At 44.6% G+C, this 19,552-nt stretch overlaps 1 protein-coding gene across 5 annotated transcripts; it reads right to left on the bottom strand.

Annotated features, from left to right (window-relative positions):
- Nucleotides 1-588: 588 nt before the first annotated feature.
- LOC125004449 (calmodulin-regulated spectrin-associated protein 3-like) lies at nt 589-18,023 on the bottom strand. Of its 5 annotated transcripts, none has more exons than XM_047579052.1 (19): nt 17,496-18,023; nt 12,345-12,622; nt 11,579-11,719; nt 10,876-10,962; nt 10,702-10,737; nt 10,170-10,217; nt 8,729-8,867; nt 8,343-8,482; nt 7,967-8,060; nt 7,777-7,828; nt 7,503-7,564; nt 7,361-7,391; nt 4,750-7,186; nt 4,530-4,651; nt 4,125-4,411; nt 3,942-4,041; nt 2,677-2,789; nt 2,435-2,553; nt 589-2,293 (listed from the first exon to the last, which is right to left on the bottom strand). In XM_047579052.1, the coding sequence occupies exons 1-19, from the start codon at nt 17,629-17,631 to the stop codon at nt 1,961-1,963; spliced, it is 4,755 nt and encodes a 1,584-aa protein (XP_047435008.1). In that variant the 5' UTR covers nt 17,632-18,023; the 3' UTR covers nt 589-1,960. The 5 variants fall into 5 exon arrangements, with proteins under 5 accessions (XP_047435008.1, XP_047435010.1, XP_047435006.1 ...); XM_047579054.1 differs by having other exon boundaries at nt 2,677-2,792; nt 4,750-7,084; nt 17,496-18,019; XM_047579050.1 differs by having other exon boundaries at nt 2,677-2,792; nt 17,496-18,018.
- Nucleotides 18,024-19,552: the final 1,529 nt, after the last annotated feature.

The following is a 19,552-nucleotide window of genomic DNA, read 5'->3' as shown; positions in this document are numbered from 1 at the left end:
CTAAATTTGTTTTTAAAATTATCTAGCTCAAAATAATTATTAGATAAAACGTACATTTGTTTTTAAAATGTGTGATGTTATTGCACATTTCTATTTCCTCCTCCATATCATTCCATATTCTAACCCCACAAACTGAACTGTACATCATTCTCAGTGTAATACGGATAGTGGGGTTTTTGAATTTAAGCTTCCCTCTTAAATCATATGTGATGCCACTTTTTTCCAAAAATTTAAAAATATGTTTCAGGTCTGGAAATTTCAGGGTGTACTATCCTTATTGCTCTTTTTTTTGTTTGTTAGTATTTCCCCAAACTTCTACACAGTGTGACAGAAAGGGGTCAACAAGTGCACAGTGCGAAGCACATAAAGCTTTCTGATCTGAATCTTTTGATTGACAACACTGAATTAATTCAGTAGAGGAAGATGAAACGTATCCATACAGATGCTGCCCACATTATTTTCAGTTTCATTCAACTCATTTATTTATTTATTTATTTATTTTTGCGACCTCCAAGTTTCTGTCTCTCCCTGGAGACTCATGGCCAATCTGAATCATCAGTGTGAAGAAGAACGACAGAGAAACACAACTTGATCAGTGGAGTTTAATCCAGTTTGCTTTTTTTATACATGTCTGCTGGTTTGAAACACACCAGTTTAACAGAGTACCGAGAGTAGGGAGAGGGTTACAACAGCATTTGAACCAATCCTTTCTAACCCCCCTACTGAATCTTTTCAGGTAGTTTGTTCGATGTTTTGACTAAAGTGTGCTGCGTAATGCTGCATGATAATGATACTTTATTATTTCATGTGTCTGCTCTGTGGAATTCATTAAGGATGTCCTGAATATTCTTTTTCTTTTCCTGCAAGGGAAATTGATGTTTGCTGCTTACTTTAGTTATATCCAATAATAACAATGATACTGATTTGCAAACAACCATTTCCCTGAGTTGGCACTTGTTTGTTTATTACTCCAACTTGTTTTTTTCCTGTCATGGCAAATGCCTGTAGACGTGTCAGAAAGAGGCACACAACGACTTAGAAATGAAAGATTCAGTAGGAGATTAAAGGCCAGCGGAGCTTTGAGGTTGTCACTGGCTTAGAAATGGAACCGACCACTGGTGCCCGTCCCAACCCAAGAGCACAACCACCCGGGTACTAAATGTAACCTTGGTGTAGATCGGTGTATAAAACGTTTTATGTAATGCTCACATACCGTCAACATAGTTCCATCAAACCACAAGTCTTCACTTGGATATTTTAGCTTATAGCACATACAGTAAATAACCATCCATGCTGTGGCAATCATCACTGAAAACCACCGACACATTTACAGATGTTCCAAAAGGAAACCTTCTCTCTGCATTACATGGTTATGGCTATCATTAGGCAAAACAAAATGTGCTTCAACCCACCTCTACCGAGAGCTGTTGGTAGAATTAACGTCGATAAGGAAATAAAAGTCCTGGTAGACGAAGGCATTTTTACTGCTCGTTTGACTGTGTGTAAAAAAAAAAAAGGGTTTTATTGACGGACTGAGAAGAAACAAACCGTAATCGCATCATTGTGAATGTGTTTGTCAATAAACAACTCGAAAACTGTTCCATTTTCTTTCGAAATATTTTTTTTTTCATGTTTGCACTTCAAACAATGAAAGTATACGTAATGAGACTTTTTAAAAGTAACTCTCCATTGTGCATTTAAGAATTTACAAAACCTTCCCCTGTATCAGTGCCTCTTTGAAAGCTGTGCATTCAACTCGTACATAAAGGAGACAACCGTTTAATATTTCTAATTTCTAAAGTCTGAGGGCCAGAGAGGTAAGGTGTATTTATGCACACACACTATCTGTATGCATATAAATAACTGCTTTTCATGGTTGACAACAGTGTTCACTGTAATTACAGTCTAATTATTAGTGTTTTCTTTAATGATGTGCCACCGAGATGTTGTGATTTCATCCTCACTTGGAAATAACCGCCTTCTTAGTAATGCTTGCTCTTCTGCTTCCTCCTCCTGCTCCTCCTCCTCCTCCTCCTTGCCAGAGGTGGCTGGGGATGGTGAAGGCGTCCACGCTCATGCCCATGGTTTTCGAGGGGATGGCACTGAACTGCTTCCTGTCTGAGCTGTATTTGTAGATGGACTCCACCTGGGTGGAGCTGAGAGTCCGCGGGCCCACTCCAGCCACCCGAGCGAGCTCCTGAGAGTCGGGGTTCATGGTGTAAACACCCCTGAACTGACAGTTGGAGTCGCGGAAGAGGATGAGGAAGTGGTTGGCAGGACTCTTCTCCATCTCCTGAGGTTGGAACAACATGAAAGTGTGGTAAATAATCATGTCGGTGGTCGTTTCTATCTGCTTGCACAATATTTATATGTACAAATAATGATGAAGAGCATTAATGTATCTGATTTTCACTAGTAGTGAAGCAAAATCTACCTCAACGATCTTGTTTTTTTGCGTTTCATTGACCTTCCCAGCGAGGCAGCAACGAGAGAGGGCGTTATGAATGATGAATTTGTTGGACTTGAAACTTGGTTCTTTAAAGAGTTTTGGTCCTGAAAACACAAACACAGACGCATTGATTTTCACAAACCCATGTTTAAAACTAAAAAAAAAAAAAGAAAAAAAAAAGACAAGCAGTCAAGACCTGAGAGATACTGTACTGCTTGGGCTTGTACCTGTGTATTCTGGGGCAGGTGAGTTTCCATTGGAACCGCTCTCCCAGTCCTTATCTCCGTTCTGGTTGACCAGGCGACTCGGAGTGACGCACCTTGACGGAGAATCAGGGCGGCTGCTGGAGAGCGAAAACAATGACACAATGAGCCCTCATCTCATTATACTTGATTGAAGATTGAGTAGTGAGTAACTGAGTGAGATAGTCTCTTGCTATCGTCCTCAATAAAAGAACTATAACATCTTATTCAAACTAATCAGACATAACATTATGACCACCTTCCTAATATTGTGTAGGTCTCTCTTGTGCCTCAGAGAATGGGCTTTCTGAACGGTGTCAGTGGGGGCCTTATGGTCCTATGATTGAGTGGAGGAGATGGTGGATCACCCCACAGATACTTGATCAGTTTGGGATCTAGGGAATTTTGAGGCCAGGTCAACACCTTGTTGGGATGGCTGCTGCCATCAAGGAGTGTCATTTCTATGGGGTGGGGGTGCAAAAAGTCGCCAAAAGTTTCCCAGCAGATCTTTGAATTGTCACAAGATGGTTGATATATATTCAATTCTCCTGCAATATTGTTGCCATTAGACGCACTGATTAAAAAAGCAGATTGAAAAGTTGGATTGCCATTTAAACAATGATGTGCTCACACAATATGAGAGAATGTCATGTCTCTGAAGTATGTTACATTAGCACATGTGTAGACCAGTCTATTTTTTCCAGTAAGCTAGCTAGTATTTGCTGTAATTTTGTTATTAAAAAAATCGCTTATGCTCGGTGCCTGACCATAAGCTACAAATACCAGCTTCATGTGACTGGTGACAGTTCATACCCAGTCTATTTTACTTTCCCACAGAGTATGTGTTGCGTATCATCTACAGCAAGCAATTGAACCAATTAGCATATTATCTTGCATATTTAAAACTTTTGCAACTAAGCAAATTCTTTAAGCCTAATGTTGCTGTGTTGATTTAGATTACCATTTAGTGCCAAGATGATGAAGGATTATCTATGAACAAGATTAGCATTAATGTCTGAATAATGTGATCATTACTTTTACATTTCACATTATGACGTGCACTCTCATGTGCACAATCATAATCATTAGGCTTCGACCTTGCAGAATCAAAGATGTCAGTACTAAACTTAAGCTATAAGCCTAACCCTAAAATGACGAACCACTGGTCAGTACTGTCAACTCAGTCTATGCTACAGTTATTGGCTAAGAAATGACAGAAAAGGGGCATATATGTGACGTATGTGATGTACCTGCTGGGTTTCTTTGTGGGGTCATTTGCGTTGTTTCCTGGTTCTCCTGTGGCTGCCAAGTTCAATGAGGAGTGAGAATAGACTTTGTTCAATTTAGGTCCTGAGAAAACAAAGGTTAAATTGTTTAAGACCATAGTTATTGAACTCTGCAACAAACAGACTTAAAATAGATGATCACTTTACCTATTGCTCCTTTGGCTGGACTCAGAGACAGCTGTGTCTCCTCCCTGGTCATGCTGCGAGGCCGGGAGCGGGCTTTCTTAGTGGAGGATCGACCCTGATTGGATGATTTCTGCTTAAGCACTTTGTCCAGGTCCTCCATGATTCTGAGCTGGTGCCTCCGAGCGTACTCCCCTCGTGTGAAATCTCCACGACGAGCCGGAGTAGCCGGGGGTGTGGGGGACGGTGAGGTTGTGCCTGCGGGAGGCGTATTGCAGGGAGAGGCCACTCTTTTGTCGGAGGATGTTGGTCTGAAACAGACAAAGAGGAATTATGATACTCATACATGTATGTAGCTATCGCTTTGGACAAAAGTTAACTGACAAATTCATGTGCTGCAATACGCCAAATGACTCGAATGTGAGTTACCTGTTTTCTCTTTCTTGCTCATGCCACTGTCTCCTCTTCTTCAGCTCCTCCGTTCTCTTCTGCTGCCGTTCCAACAACATGGCTCTACGCTGGGCCATATCCTCCTCACTTTGTGCCTCGTCCTGCAACCACACAACCATACACACAGCTGTCAAAACCGAATTCACGTGCAAGCGGAAAGAACGGCACTTGTTTCTCTTATTTTCGATGTGCAACTTACCACGAAGAAGAATCCAATTCCTCCTCTGGCTCCTGGTTCATTCTGCTCCACGCTTGGCTCCAAAGCCTCGTCCCGTCTTGTTTGTTCTTCTTTCGATTCAGTTTGTTGTTCTGGCAAATCCGCTGCTTCTGTGGCCAGGTTCAGTTGCTCAAGAGGGTCAAAGGGTTCTGCCACAAATTCTTTAGCGGGCTCCATGGCAGATTCTGTGTGGTCGCTCATTGAATCGGAGGAAAACTCCTGCCCCTCATCGGTTGGCTCGTCACTGCCCCCCTCTGGTCCTCCGAGAGATGACAACGACACCTCAAGCATGCTGGAGCGCTTACCTGCACCTGCACCTGCACCTCTTCCGCCTTCTCCTGCTGCGCTGTACGCCGCAGACAGGGACAAAGTCTCGCTTCCAAAGGAGCACTCGGAAGGAGCACCAGAGCTACTGCCACCAGCCGCCCTCGGGTGATCCTGTCTGGGCTGGGTCAAGATTGGCAGTCCCCCAACAGCCTCCGCATCCTCCTGCTCCAGCTCCAAGCTGAACTGGGTGGGTGTCTCGCTGGAGCCTGTGTCTGAGGTGTTCTCGTCAGGCTGCGGTTGCTGGGCAGTCTGAGGACATTCCTGGGGAGTCCGTGGCCCACCGATACGGAAGGAGGAGGTAGTCTGCACCTGACACTTGCTCGGGGACACGCGCCGCAAGTGGGGGAGCGTGTCCACGTTGTGGGTCGGCGTCAGGACACGATTGAGTGGGGGGAACTTGAGTTCAGATGGTCGTGGGTGGGGTTGATGTTGGAGTCGCGCGTGGTGTTTGGGGCTGCGAGGGCTCGCGGAAGAGTGAATCTTAGTGCGAGGAGCTGGGCAGGAGGAGGAGATTATAGTTTTTGGGGAAGAGGAAAGAGCGTGAGAACGGCGTGATGGGGAAGAAGCAGTGGGAGGAATGGGAGGAGAAGGAATGACCCAAGCTTTGCTATTGCTCCTGGAAGGAGTCTTTGTCGGGGTTCTTGGTGGTGTCTTTGTTGGAGTGTGCGGAGGGGTTTTGGTATTAACTCTAGGTGCTGACTTTGGAGTCGTTTTGGGCGTGTTTCTTGGTCTTTGGTTGGTCATGAGCTGCTGCTGCTGTTCTGTAAGTTTTTGCATGTCCTTCTGTAGTGACTGCAGGGCTTCACTCAGTTTCTGCACCACTTCATTGTATTCCACAAAGACAGCTTCACCTGGTTTCTCTGCTCCCTTTTCATTCTCTGCTCCTTTCTTACTTTCTATAGAGAACGTGACCTGCTTCTCTAATCGAGGAGGATTGGAAATGGATGGCTTCTCTTTCTCTGCCTCTCCGTCTTTCTCTTTCTTTTCTTTCTCCTCTTCATGTTTCAGTTGTTCCTCCATGTGAGTGAGGCGTTCCTCCAGGGTCATGGTGTCCTCCTCTGCTCCTTCACCTCCTCCCTCTCCCTGCTCTCTTTTCAGCTGAAGGAAAGCAGTTTTTCCGAGTCTCTGTCTGTGCTTTGCAAAAATGGCTTCGATACGTCTTTTCTGAGCTTCAATGCTTTTGCGTTTTTCCTCAAGTCGAGCTCCCAGCTCCCAGGCCTCTGAGCCTGGTTCAGGTCCTCTGGGTCCTGGGCTGTCCTGGTGACCAGGTGCCCCCGCTGGGGTGGAGGGTGTGTGCGGAGTCCCGGGAGTTGTCGGAGCAGAAGCCGAGTCCTCGCCAGGAGCAGCGGGATGTCTTCTTCGGTTGTCTCTCCGCTCAGCAAAGCTCGTCATCCGTGGACTGTTGCTGGTGCTGTGGTTCCCCTGGCGGCCGCTACTCGGTCTGATATTACCGGGAGCATTTCTCGGCGTATCATCCGATGCTTCGGACGAGTCGACGCTCCCATCTCGCAGTACAGAGTCATCATCTCTTGACATGTCCCTCCTCTCTCCCCGACCCTGTCTTCCAGTGTCGCCCAGTTCTCCTCCTGCTGGTCGGTGGAGGACTCCAGAACGACAGGGTGCTGAGCTACTAAGCTGTGGGTTATTTTCTTCGGGGGAGTGCAGGTAAAAACCCGCAGGGGCTCCCTCTGGCCGCAACCTCGGCTCTGGCCTACCCGACAACACGCTTCTACCATTTTTCTCAACTGCCCTTCCCTTCTTCCGATCTTTGCCGCCAGGGACATGTACCGCCTGTAGAGCCTCCTCAATGGTTGGCAGCTCTCCCAGTGGTGCTGTGTGCGCATACGGGCCCCAGGAAGACCGCTGTGTTGGGGCTGAAGAGCTGACCAGGTGGCTGAGGTCCTCCGGAGGGCTGTACGGGACACGCGTCATCCCCGCGGAAGTCACCGGTGAGGTCATTGCGGGGATGCCGGTGGTGAGGCTGTCAGTGCTGACGGAGCGAAAGACAGAATCTATTGGGTTTCCCATGACAATGTCAACATCACTGTCCAGGCCAAATGGGATGCTGAAAGTCACTGCTGACAGAGGACGACTGCGGAGAGGTGGGTGGCGACAAAAAAATGGAGAAATGGATGCGTTGTGCCAACAAGTATGACAAAGCAGAGACCACAGAAGCCAAAAAAAGAAGATTAAAAAATTAAGATAAAAAAATGAATGCAGCACAACAATTACAATAAAAATCACACAGAGTCTTTGGTGTATTTACCTAATTTGTTTCTTTGTCCAACTTTTGTTTTCTGCAAAGAAAATTAAAAAATAAATGAGTCTAATGCAACGACTAATTGCATTCAAATGCAAAAACGATAAGGCACAGAAAAGGCATATTCACTGTCTTCAATGTTTCTTACCAGGTGACACTGGGGAGGAAATGGGCACAAAGGGTTGCTTGAAGATAAGTGAAGGGGAACCACTGAAAATGGACAATATGGTTACACAATACAGAACTACAGAACGTTTGATTCTATGTATTGGTTGGGGTCTACTTTGATTTTGACCGGGTCTCATTTGTCAGTGTTTGTCAGGTTTTATCAAGTGGTTCATGAAAAACATGTTTTTACTTCTGATGGACTTATATTTGAGGATGTATGCATGGGTGTGGTGGTGTTAATGAGCTGCTGGTACCTGTTGCTGTTTCCACCGAGAGGACTGGTGCAGTCTAGTAACCCTGAAACATCTGAAAGTTACAGAAACAATAATTTAAGGAGCGATTTCAGGGTCTGATGATCCATCTGGTATTTACTCATAAAACATGCACAAAGCCTGTGTAACAATGATAGAGTCATGTTCTTATTCGTGAGCTAAAGGGACATACCTGTGAGGTCAATGGGTTGTATGGGCTGAACGAAATCAGGCTTCTTAACCTCAAACCACTCCAGCAGCTCCGCTATGAAGCTCATGATGTTGAGCTGAGGAAAAGGCCAAATGATACGTGGATCAAGAAGACGGGCAGCATTTTAAAAATTAACGTCTCTGGAGGAGTACTCGTAGTCGTAGAGCAGGCAATACCAAACTGGAAAGATGGTCAGATGTCAAGCTAAGTTGAACCTTAACACATGGACATTTTTCCTTCAAAGAGAACTCAGTGTGTTAGTCTGGAGTTGCTTTCTAGGCACAGCTTTTTCCATTCATGCATCCATTTTTAAAACATCAAAATAAACCACAGTGAAAACGGCAAAGATCATGCTCACGTGCAGAGTCGGTGGCGCGTAGAGCAGGTCCTCCACAGCGAGGGGGCAGCAGTTCTGCAGGCTGCTCTCACAAAACTCCTTGATCAGCTGCAGGTTGTAGAGACTGTCAGCCACGGACATGGTGTCTTTCAGACACACATCTGGAATAAGCCGAATAAATAAAAACACAAACATATTCATAGGAAATACGCAGTGTCCATTATTGTTGCAAGTCTGTTTAAACCTGCACGGGCACAGGAAGTTCTCAAAATGAAAGACACCACCAAAGAGATTTTCTACTCATCATCATTAGGCTGATGGAAGCATACATCCACTACATATAAATATTTAATTATGGTGCGTATACATTGATGCATGTCTGTTAGAATCTGAGTTCATGAGTGTACCCTCAAGAGGCAGCAAGCTGGGGCAGTAGAAGTGCAACACAGCAGCTATTGCACACCCATTAGACAGATCTTTGACCGCAGAAACCAGAGGGAAGGTAGGAGTCAGCTTAGACTGCACTTTATCCTTCCTATAGCGGATCTAGAGAAGAAGAAGAGGGGGAAGGAGGAGGAAGTTGAGAAAGGAGGGAAAAATACGAGGTGAGATGTGCAAACAGGAAAACAAATTAGACAGTAGAAGAGAAAAGAGCAGAAGAATTTAAGATAGAGAAATAAAAAGGGTTACGTACAAATACAAGTTAGAATTCAAATAGACTTAAAAGTGGCAAACCAGCTGGGATCGTCTTTCAGTCAGACAACAAATAAAAGCTTTGACTCAAAGTGGGAAGCCAGCCACACTCCAGCAAACTTGCAAAGTGAGGAAAACCCATAGAAAACAAAGCACAAGACCGGTGATGCCTCAATTAGTGAACATATACACGCGCACACACGCCAACCAGGAGGTGCAGAGCAAAGGTTAAAAATACATTGCAAAAAAAAAAAAACACTAACTAAACAATGAAAAAAGAAACTATGAGTTAAAAGAAAAAATATAAGTGAAAACAAGGACGTTTGTCCTCCGATGTCCATGCAGCAGAGACAGGCACTGATGAGTCGACTGTGAGTCTTCACTTCTGATCAGGTTAAATTCTACAACATCAAATAAAACAGGTGAACGTTACAGCTCAGATGCTGCAACAATCCTCTAATGCATAGGTCTTCAACAGGGGGTCTGTGGAGGTACTGGAGGGGGCTCGCAAAATCTTTGGTTGATTAGACATTTTTTAAATGTATATTTTAAAAATTTCCTCCACAAAACATATTTTAGTAAAGGGATAAGGGATAGCTTGATATTGAATGCAAAATGGAACTAATAATGTGTATTTATAAATAGCACTAGGCCGAGTTTAATATAGAACCCATATAGTAGGTAGGGGGTCCCTACTTAATCTCTCTCTTCTTGGTTTTTGGCCTGAAAAATGTTGAAGACCTCTGCTCTAATGTACACATTAGATAAAACAACAACAACAACAAAAAAATAAGTTAATGCTGCATGTCTCCAAGTGCATCGACTATAATTATGCTGTTACAGAGTCGTGTTGGAGGAGGGCAGCGGTGACGGGTTCATCCTCAAGGAGTGACACCCAGTCTTACTATCGCTCCTGTAACATGGCCTCGTAACACAAAAACATAATAAATGTGACTACACTGCGTTAAAAGCTAATGAGCTGCAATCGATCCATCCAGCCTCGGGGTTGGAGTGGTGATTAGTTTGCAGTCGGTCGGTCGGTCGGTCGGTCGGTCGGTCGTCAGCGTGGGTGGTGAGGTGTGGCGATTGGTCAAGTGCACAACAACAGAGAGGTGGAGGGTGAGGGTGAGAGAAGAGCGAGGTGTTATACGTTACCACTGGCGGCTTATTCCCCGACTCCTTCAAACAAAAAGCGATAGCATGCTGGATGGGGGATGGCAGAGAGAGGGAAACAAGCATAAATGACAAGGGGGCCGGTCACCATGGGAACCGCCACACCACAAAGTCAAATGTCACTGGAGAGGAAAGGAGAGGATAGGAGAGAAGAACGGGATAAACAAAAGGGGGGCGCGGAGGTCTTTTAATAATCAGCAAGGAAGTAATTTCACCTCCATCCTTCCTTCTCCCCCTTGGCTCTGATAATCTGAGGCATTTCAAGGTGAAACTGACGACTGAACGTAACCAAAACATCACCAGTTGACAATAATCAGCCTTTATCGGACACATCAGGCATTCGGTCAGTTTCTAAGGTCGGCACATACTCAACGGTCCTACAGAAAAGGCACTTTTTTTTCATGAAGGGACAGATAAGAAGGTATGTGTGGCATTTCCAGCAAAGCACAATAATGTCAGCCATCGCAGATTGACAGACAGAGAGAAAAATAGACAAGAAGAAGAAGACACTTACAGGGACTAGTTTCCAGTACCAGCGGTTGGACTGACACTGATAGAGACGGGAGACCAGGGGAGAAAGAAAACAGAGAAGAGGAGCAGGGTCAGTGTTAGGAGCATCAGCAGAACAGCAGTGAGACCCTGTGTCTTCAGTAAATGTGGACGTCTACGTTAATTTATGTCTGTTTACCGATTCCTGGACAGATTGCAGGTCTGTGCATGTCTGTGACTTGGGGGGATCTTCTTCTTCTGTGCTTTCTCTCAGCTTCTGGTTCAACTGTAAGCACAAGGCGAACTATCTTAAACATAGGCCTTCGACAGGGGGTACTGCACGGGGGTCGAAAATCATTGGTTGATTAGACATAAATTTAATTTTCCCCCACAAATTTAAATTTATGTTTTATTTAGTGGAGGCAGAAGATGTTATTTTTCAGTCAATATTTCACTCATTCAACGACACAGGAGTAGGCCCTGCCCCTATCTTTGCTCTGCCAATCACAAGGCGGCATATTACACACTGATTCTGGCCTAGAGCCTATTCAGTCTCCAGGTGAAATCCCAGACATATGCTTGGCAGAAGAGACGCTAACATCCACTCATCAAGGTTAGATAAATTGTGTGCTTCTCATCGGGGTCAGACATCTGACTAGAGTGGGAGTATATGTGCCATCATATGGCTTCACTGTCCCTATTACATAATACATAAGACAATGTTTATTTATCCCACGTATGAGAAATTGCCTTTTCACAGTAGCACAGAATAAGATAAGAAATATATACCAAAAAAAAACAACAATAAAAGAATATCAAATTTGAAAGAATGTTCAAAATAAAGAATGTAACAGCACTCTGACATTCAGTATATACAATAAATTCTGGCTTTCTGGTCTCACCCTGTTGACCCAGAAGAGCAGAGCGTTCTCCCACGGATCCCCGACGCCCATCTGCTCTGCCTCCGCGGCCATCTTCACGCGGCCCACTGTCTCTTTGGCAGCCAGAGACATCAGCGAGTCAATGAGGGCGAGGTGGGCTTTCTGCACCAATCAGGGACGAGGGGGACGATTAGAGCACAAATGTCCAATGCACTGAAATAATGTGCTTTTAACATCTACAACGATCAAGCATAACATTATGACCACCTTCCTAATATTGCATTGGTCTCCCTTGTGTCTCCAAAACAGTTATCTAATCAGAGAATGGACATCTGTCTTCTGAGAGTGTCCTGTGGTGTCTGGTAACGGGATGTTGTTAGTGGGGGGTCTTTGGTACTATGGGTTGATGGGAGGGGCCTCATCCCACAGATACTTGATGAGTTTGGGATCTAGTGGATTTGGAGGCCAAGTTAACACCTTGTTTTCTTGGGGGTGGGTGCTTCCATCAAGGAGCGTCATTGGGGGGTGAGGTCTGGTCTGGTCTAGGTGGGTACTACAAGTAACATTCACGTGAATGCCAGGTCCAAAACATTGAATTGTCACAAGATGCTCAATGTCATAATGTTATGCCTGATCGGTGCATAGATTCAATATAATTTTTTCTTTATTCATCATATCACATTCTTTCCTATTTCAGTGTTTTCTATTGTAACTAACAGAGTAATAAATGGACATCCTGCAGTGGTGGTAGTATTTCTGCACAGAACCAAACCACAGTCACACTCACCGTCTTGATAGGGACGTTGCTAAGGTCTTCTTCTGTGACGTCTGCGTCCTGGACCTTTGGAGTGAAGCCTTTCTTAATGAGGAACTGCAGCAGGGCCGAGTTGTCAGCCGGGGACCCCTGCGGCGCTGGCAGAGAGACCCCATGCGCCTGGGCCAGCAGGGCCTGAGCTCGGCAGTAGATCTCCTGGGAGAGGAGCAGCTTGCAGACGGCCGGTTTGAGATGCTCCTGCTCATACTGGTCCCTGTAAAGCGGCTCTCTGAGCTCCACGGGAACATTCTCTGCAAAGATAACGAAAGGAGAACTAGTACATACAGAGTCCCACGAGGATCAGCCCTTTGTGACTTTCTCTGAATATTTAAGTTTCCTAGAGGACATGCTACAAACTTTAGTGCTCCTTTCACTTTTGTCATAAATCAGCATTTTCTAATTTCTACCTAATGGGTTGACACATAATTAGTTTTTTTCATTAGTTGCTTCAAGCTATAGCATTGCAGAACGCATTCATTCTGGTATTCTCCTTATACTGTATATTAAGATATCACTGACTACGGACTATGATTTTTCTGACTACGATCATTTGCTTGATTGATCAGCTCTACATAACTTGAAATAATGTTTGCAAACACAAAAAAACAAAAAAACAAAAAAAACATCAACTTCCAGTAGTGCTGCCTTGGAGAACTTTTGTGTCCCCATCAATGTCATAGCCATAGCTACAGCGTCAAATTGACACAGGTGCCTAAACCACCTATTAGTCCAACAATGAAAGCAGTAATGAGACTGGCTCAGTTATTAGTGGCTTTAAATGAAATGTCACATCAACTGGACTCATTTACGTGACATCCATCATAGATTTTTATGCAGATTTTAACTAGATAGCACCTTCTTCTTCTTCTTCTTCTTCTACACTTAAATTCAGACTTTCATTTGGACCTTTAAGTTGCTGTGCTTTGGTCTTAGTCTTAATACTAATTGCCTGCATACTACCATGCTGAACCAAAGTAGTGATCAAGGTTAAGTTCACATTTACCAGCAAGACGAGAGAGTTTTTTTCCACTTAAGAAAAATTCACAAGTGCTCAGAGTTTCTATTTCAGTGGCTGAAAGTGTGCCGGTCTGTCTTTATCTTCACTCATCTACACCTCTACTACAAGGACGCTCTCTGAGCTTGGAAAACCGTGAAGCCATTTATTGCGCAGATGTGAGATATTCCTGACCTTCCTGCAGACAAAAGGGACGAAAACACCGAGTCAGCTTCTCTGCATTGTTCTCTGAGAAAGGTGCCTGCTGTAACTCTGGTGCAGAAAAATGCTTTGTTCAGGAATTTCCCGGTGTAGTAAAAAAAAAAGAAAAAGAAAAAGAAAGAAAAAAAAAGGCTCCATGCTGCCGAGGGACTGCGGCCTTACTATGTGATTAGTTCTGGTAGAGAGGACTTGTGGATGAAACTGGAGAGGTTTGCCTACAGTGGGAATGAGGTGACATCCTAAGGAAGTGACAGTGTCTGAGTGCAGGGAGCCTGCAGGACGGGATAATGTCATCATCTGCATGAACAGCTAGGAGACAAGTCAGCTCGGACTACGGTGAATGGGTCATTTTCACAGACACGTGCACACTGTGGACACAAAAACACACACTTCCCTGACCCACATTCAGACTCCGGATAATCCTGAAGGTTGGAGTGAACTTCTTAATCCCCGTCCCCTTTACTCTTTCTTTCTGCTCTTTTACCGTTTCACCTGATCATATACATCTAATCAGGACTTTTAATGTTTTGAGGTTTTCTTATATAACACTTGTCTGTGTACTGCTGAGAAAAAGAGGGCGAGCTGTGTCATTACATTAGCAGTAGTGTAAATCGCACACTCCACTGCGGCGTGACACACACAGTTTGGGGGTTGGACCCTTTCCCTTTCACTTTCTGCAGCACTGGGAGGAAGTAGGACTGTCGTCGCTATGGGAACGGTGGAAATGGAAAGCAGTCATTTGTCCCAATCAGAGCCGAGGCAATGAGACTGGACTGCAGAGCAGGAACCGGCTAAACCATTTAACACAGCACTAATTCTATCTGGAAGAGACAGGAACTGGACCGTGGAGCTGCGCATCACAACAGTGTTACGGTGGCTGCATGTTATGAATATAATTAGGTGAAATCCCACATCCTAAAATTCCATGTCATTAACTAGAAAAACACTAAATGTCTTCAGAGAAACAGAGAACAGAGAGTCCATTAACTGTGGCTGTAGAAAGCTATTATAGTCTTCACAGTTTTTATTTTATGCAGCATCAGTTTAACACTCAGCCATGTTCAGTTTATCACAAGGAAATGTCGCGAGTCAAGGGCAGAAAATAGAAGAAAATTCAATTCACCAAGTTGGTTCAGTATTTTAATTTCATACGGAAGGATCAGTTCATCTGATTTGCACTGGAAATATTCACATCAGCTGGTGTCCATGAACGCCACGTTTCATGTGTCTACACATCTGAAATATATTCCCTCACCAGAGCTGTAAACTTTCATTTGTAGTTCACAGTAGCCTAATGTTTATATTACAAATGATGTATATAAAGAGCTTTCAGTTCTCCTCAGTTCTGTGGAGCTGCAGCATAGTATATAGCCTCACTCTAACGCTGTTTTAATCCACAGCTGGCTGAAAGCACTGTGAGCTACCTGCCAAGCAACACAGAGTAGATGGACCAGAGCGACCTGGACTCTCCCAAGTGGCCAAAAAACATTTAAGAAAAAGGTTATTCTAGGAGTAAGTTTAATATTGGTTTCTATGGTATACGATATCTACTGCTGTTACTTTGTTCGCCTTTGTTGAGCACATACAGTATACACCGATCAGCCATAACATTATGAACACTGACAGCAGAAGTAACACTGACACATCCTGTGACAATTCAGCGTTCTGCTGGGAAACATTTAGACCTGACATTCAGATATTAATTACATTAAAGTAGCTATCTACCATCTATCTGTCTAGATATGCTGCACCCGTCTGGACCAGACCAGACACCCCCCACCTCATAGCAATGACAGTCCTTGACGGCAGCAGCCATAGCCAGTAGGATGCAGCCTGACACAGACACCAAAAAAACACTTTAGGAACAACTAAAAAAAGAAACCTGGCTCTCAGATTCACTAGAAATCCACTATCCTCTCAACGCACACAACCCAAAGGCCCCCACTAACAACATCCTGTAGCCAGACACCCACAGGACACCAGCCTCTGATGAGTCACAACTGTTTTGGGGGAACAAGGGAGATCTACTCAATATACAGCAAGGTGGTCATAATGTTATGCCTGATTAGTGAATGAGCACGTATTACACATTCGATAATCCTTGATTTTCACTCTGTGCAGAGTCTTCCCTTTGCCAGTGTAGGTTTTTCCACAGGTGCTCCAGCTTCCATTTTAAGATGTGCTTGCTGGGGCTGAACTGGCCGTGGGTATGAATGCTTGTTTGTCTCTGTGTGTGTGTGTTAGCCCCGTGATAGGGTGGTGACCTCTCCAGGGTGTACCCTGCCTCTCACCCCCATGATGAATAAATGAATGAAGACCAGGCATTTCATTGATTTATACACCTCACATGACTGGGAACAGTCTGATTATTTTTCTGCATTTAACTAAGAAGAAATGTCACTAACAATGTCACTTTTTTTTTTTTGCAGTAGTCACCCTTTGGCCACGTCACACAGAATTAATCTCAGACTGAATCCCATGTGCGTTTTTTTTTTTTTTTTTTGTTATTACTGCCATTCTCTTCTTGGCTTTCATTAAAATTCTATGAGGCACCCAGTGAGCATTTTCCACTCGACAGACTCCCTGCTGAGAGGTTTCCAGCTCTGCTCTCTTCCCATCCCACTGACTGGGAGACCGGACACAAACGTGACATGAAACTGTCTAAATATATTAATAAAGCAAAAAAAAGAAAAGTAAGTGTGGTGTTAGTGTGCAACCTGACATCACTGCCTTAGTCAGCAGATTGTCATTTGTTCCCACACTGCTGACAAGAAGCTGGGGACGGACAATACAGCAGAGAGCAAAGATAAAATGACTACAACGTTTGATAAATCCTTTTCCTGCTACATTCTTCTTTCTTTCTTTCTTTCTTTCTTTCTTTCTTTCTTTCTTTCTTTCTTTCTCATAGCAGTCCAAAGTCGATAAACTCAGATGGCTGGCCAGACAAAATGAGAAATGTGATGACTAGATGGTGTTGGCTGATCGGTGACTGCAGCGACCTTTCAGTCATGATGTCATCCAACACAAAAACCGCCATAATCAAAGAGCTGGCTTAATATTTCTGGCAGCAAAATATATTTATGCAACATCCCAATGTGAATCTACCTCAACCATATTACATTTAATCGCACTAAATCGCGCAGGTGTTCATCTGACCACCCTGTGTGCTACTACACCTGCACGGATCATTTAGTAAATATATCTTTTTATATATATATCTTGCGCAAGCTCCAATTTTCTGTCGTGTCATATATAATATAATAATTCTCTGTAATTTTTTTTCTTCCACTCAAAACTCTCCATTGTCTTCCACAGACCCACTGTGTCTCCTTCCACGCGCTATAGCCGAGCGTGCGCGTGTAACACTGACACAAATATTATGCGGTGTTGACCCATTTAACAACACACCGGCCCACACATAAAGGCACGTACACATCTCTCCAAAAAACATGTGCCATATTAAGATTTGGTGAAATCTGAAGGAGCAGATCCATTTTCTCTCCAGGTTAATTCCCACCACAGGCCCCACGAAGCCCCCCCTCACTGACAAAAGGCTTTGTTGCACTGCAGAGATGACAGCCTTCAACGCATCACGGGCCACAGAGGAGATTCCTCCTGACAAGCCTCACATTCACGTCAAATAATTGGCTGAAAGGCCACTTAAGTGATATGGAAACCTACGTGCGCTGCTAAAGCCTGGGTTGCGCGCAGGTTAACTACGAGCATCGGGCAAGATGCTGAGAAGGACGGATGCTGAGGAGAAGGATGCTGGAGGCTCCTCTAAAGACGCCAGACAAGAGAACAGGTCCGAAACTCGGAGCTCCATATATAGCAGGATAAATTATTAAGCGCCCCACCCAAGCGGCGCCTCGGTGATGTGATGTGATGTGTTAACAGCCCCGGAGTACCTGCAGAGCCGTACGATTTCGACAGCAGCCACCGGACGCTGGCGCAGATCTTGGCCCGGTTGAAGTCGTACTGGTCCAGCGGTTTGATCTCCGGCCCCGAAAAGGTCTTTTTCATCGCGCTGGGAGAGTCCACCATGGCCGCGCTGTGCCGCACGGAGGACACGGAGGCAGCAGCAGCAGCAGCACCGGGGAATTGTGAGGAGGAGGGATGGGATGGAGGAGGAGGAGGAGGAGGAGGAGGAGGGGAAGGAGGGGGAGGACCCTGTGATGCAGACAGTCAGACTGAAAGACAAATAAACGATGATACGAAAACAAACGTGGAGCCTATTAGAGAGGGCGATGATACAATAACAGCGCCTGTAACGAGATAATAATAAAAGAAAATGTTATATGAGGATCAAAATGCCACCGGACCGGCTCCAACGCCCCCCTCCTGAACGTCACGTGTAGGCCAATAAGGGACGCCCCGGAAAATTAACATCAATCTGTTACATTCATTCTAGCAGCAGAATAAAGCCTAAAAACTAGTATCACAATATAATGAAATTAATACATGCCTTTACGTGGAGGCTGATGCGAAAATTGGGGAAAATATATACTTTAGTTGCAGTGCACGTTTCCTTCCGCACGGTGGCAGCAAGGCGCCAACTTCAAATATTCATGAAGTTGTTGTCAGCCCAGTTCCAGTAAGCGAACCAGTGCGCACAGGACTCCCCCTGAAATGTAGTCGTCACTAATACACCTGTGCTTTCCTATTGTCAGCAAAAGCGAGGTTTTGCGGATCAGTCGCACATTAGCAAGCCGCCACTACTGTACGTTCACATTCTCAGTATTTAAATGCAGTCTTAAAGCCACACTGTGTGTAGTGTGTGTAAGGTCATTATTAAAAGTTCACCCCATAGTACGGAACCACACACCACAACCACACAGAGGGTGGTCTGCGACTAGCAGCCAGACACTTGCATATATATATATATATACACACATGCGAACAAAGAAATGTAACGCAGATGAGAGGAGTGCATGGGTCGACTGCATGTGCCCTGCTTTTTCACTGCCAGCTAGGTAGTTGTAATTGAAATGGTGCAACATAGACATGATAAAGGGTAGACGCCGCATTCATAGAGTCAACACAGGCGACTTCAAACCAGGAGACTGCTTCATGGCAGAAAGCTACACTGTCAGTCAGGACTATCCCGCCTCAGGTACTCAGATATTTGGAGGAAGCGGCATATCGCTTGACCGTGTCCGTCTGCCACGCGGTCTGACGCCCAGTATCTGAGGGTCAACGCTTGTGTTGTGTGGTGCCACGACGCCAGATGCGACAGGCTGTCAGTCGGATTTTAGGCCTGACTGACAGTGTTACTTTCTGCCACATCAGCTAAGCGCCTCAGCTCTGCAGCACTCGCTGATCAACTAATAGGAGAAAAGTTCAGCCAGTGTTAACAGCCCCCCACATCTGCATTACATTTCTGCGTGCATGCTGAAGTGCGTGCGAAATAAATAACATTTATTGATTCATTTTTAATTATGGCAGAGTTGGTCCTCCATATGATTGAACTATTTTGCGTTGTTGAAATGTGTCTACATTGAAAGGTAAAGGTGGAGGTCTTTCTTATACGTTTGCAAACAGCAGTTGTTTGTGATATTGAGAGCAGCACAGAAGGCCAAGTGCAAACATACGTTAAACATCATCTTGTTCAGGGTTTCGTGTTCAGGAAACACGATAAAACCACAACAATCAGGCTAAGAACTGTGAGCAACCAAGAGTTACAGCTGCAGATCTTCTTGTTTGATAATTGCCTTCATGATTAAACCCACATTATTCCTTCCTTTGTAACGTTAGTCATAGTCTGACTTACTGTTCCATTATCAATAAAAATACCGATGTGCTTGCATAAAACGCTCAAATATGACCTAGGCAACCACGCAATTAGATTAACGATAAGTCTCAGTACTGGTGACCTTCAAAACGTTAGTACTTAAAGAAGCTTCTGTAGTAGGAGAAAGTGCAGAAGGTGTCTCTGGCGTGGGAACAGCTCTCATGCAAGAAAACG

Source organism: Mugil cephalus, chromosome 2 (genome assembly GCF_022458985.1).
Source record: "Mugil cephalus isolate CIBA_MC_2020 chromosome 2, CIBA_Mcephalus_1.1, whole genome shotgun sequence".
In the NCBI taxonomy this organism is placed as follows: Eukaryota; Metazoa; Chordata; class Actinopteri; order Mugiliformes; family Mugilidae; genus Mugil; species Mugil cephalus.
The sequence above is the reverse complement of the archived record's forward strand: the minus strand, read 5'-3'. Positions and strand labels throughout refer to the sequence as shown.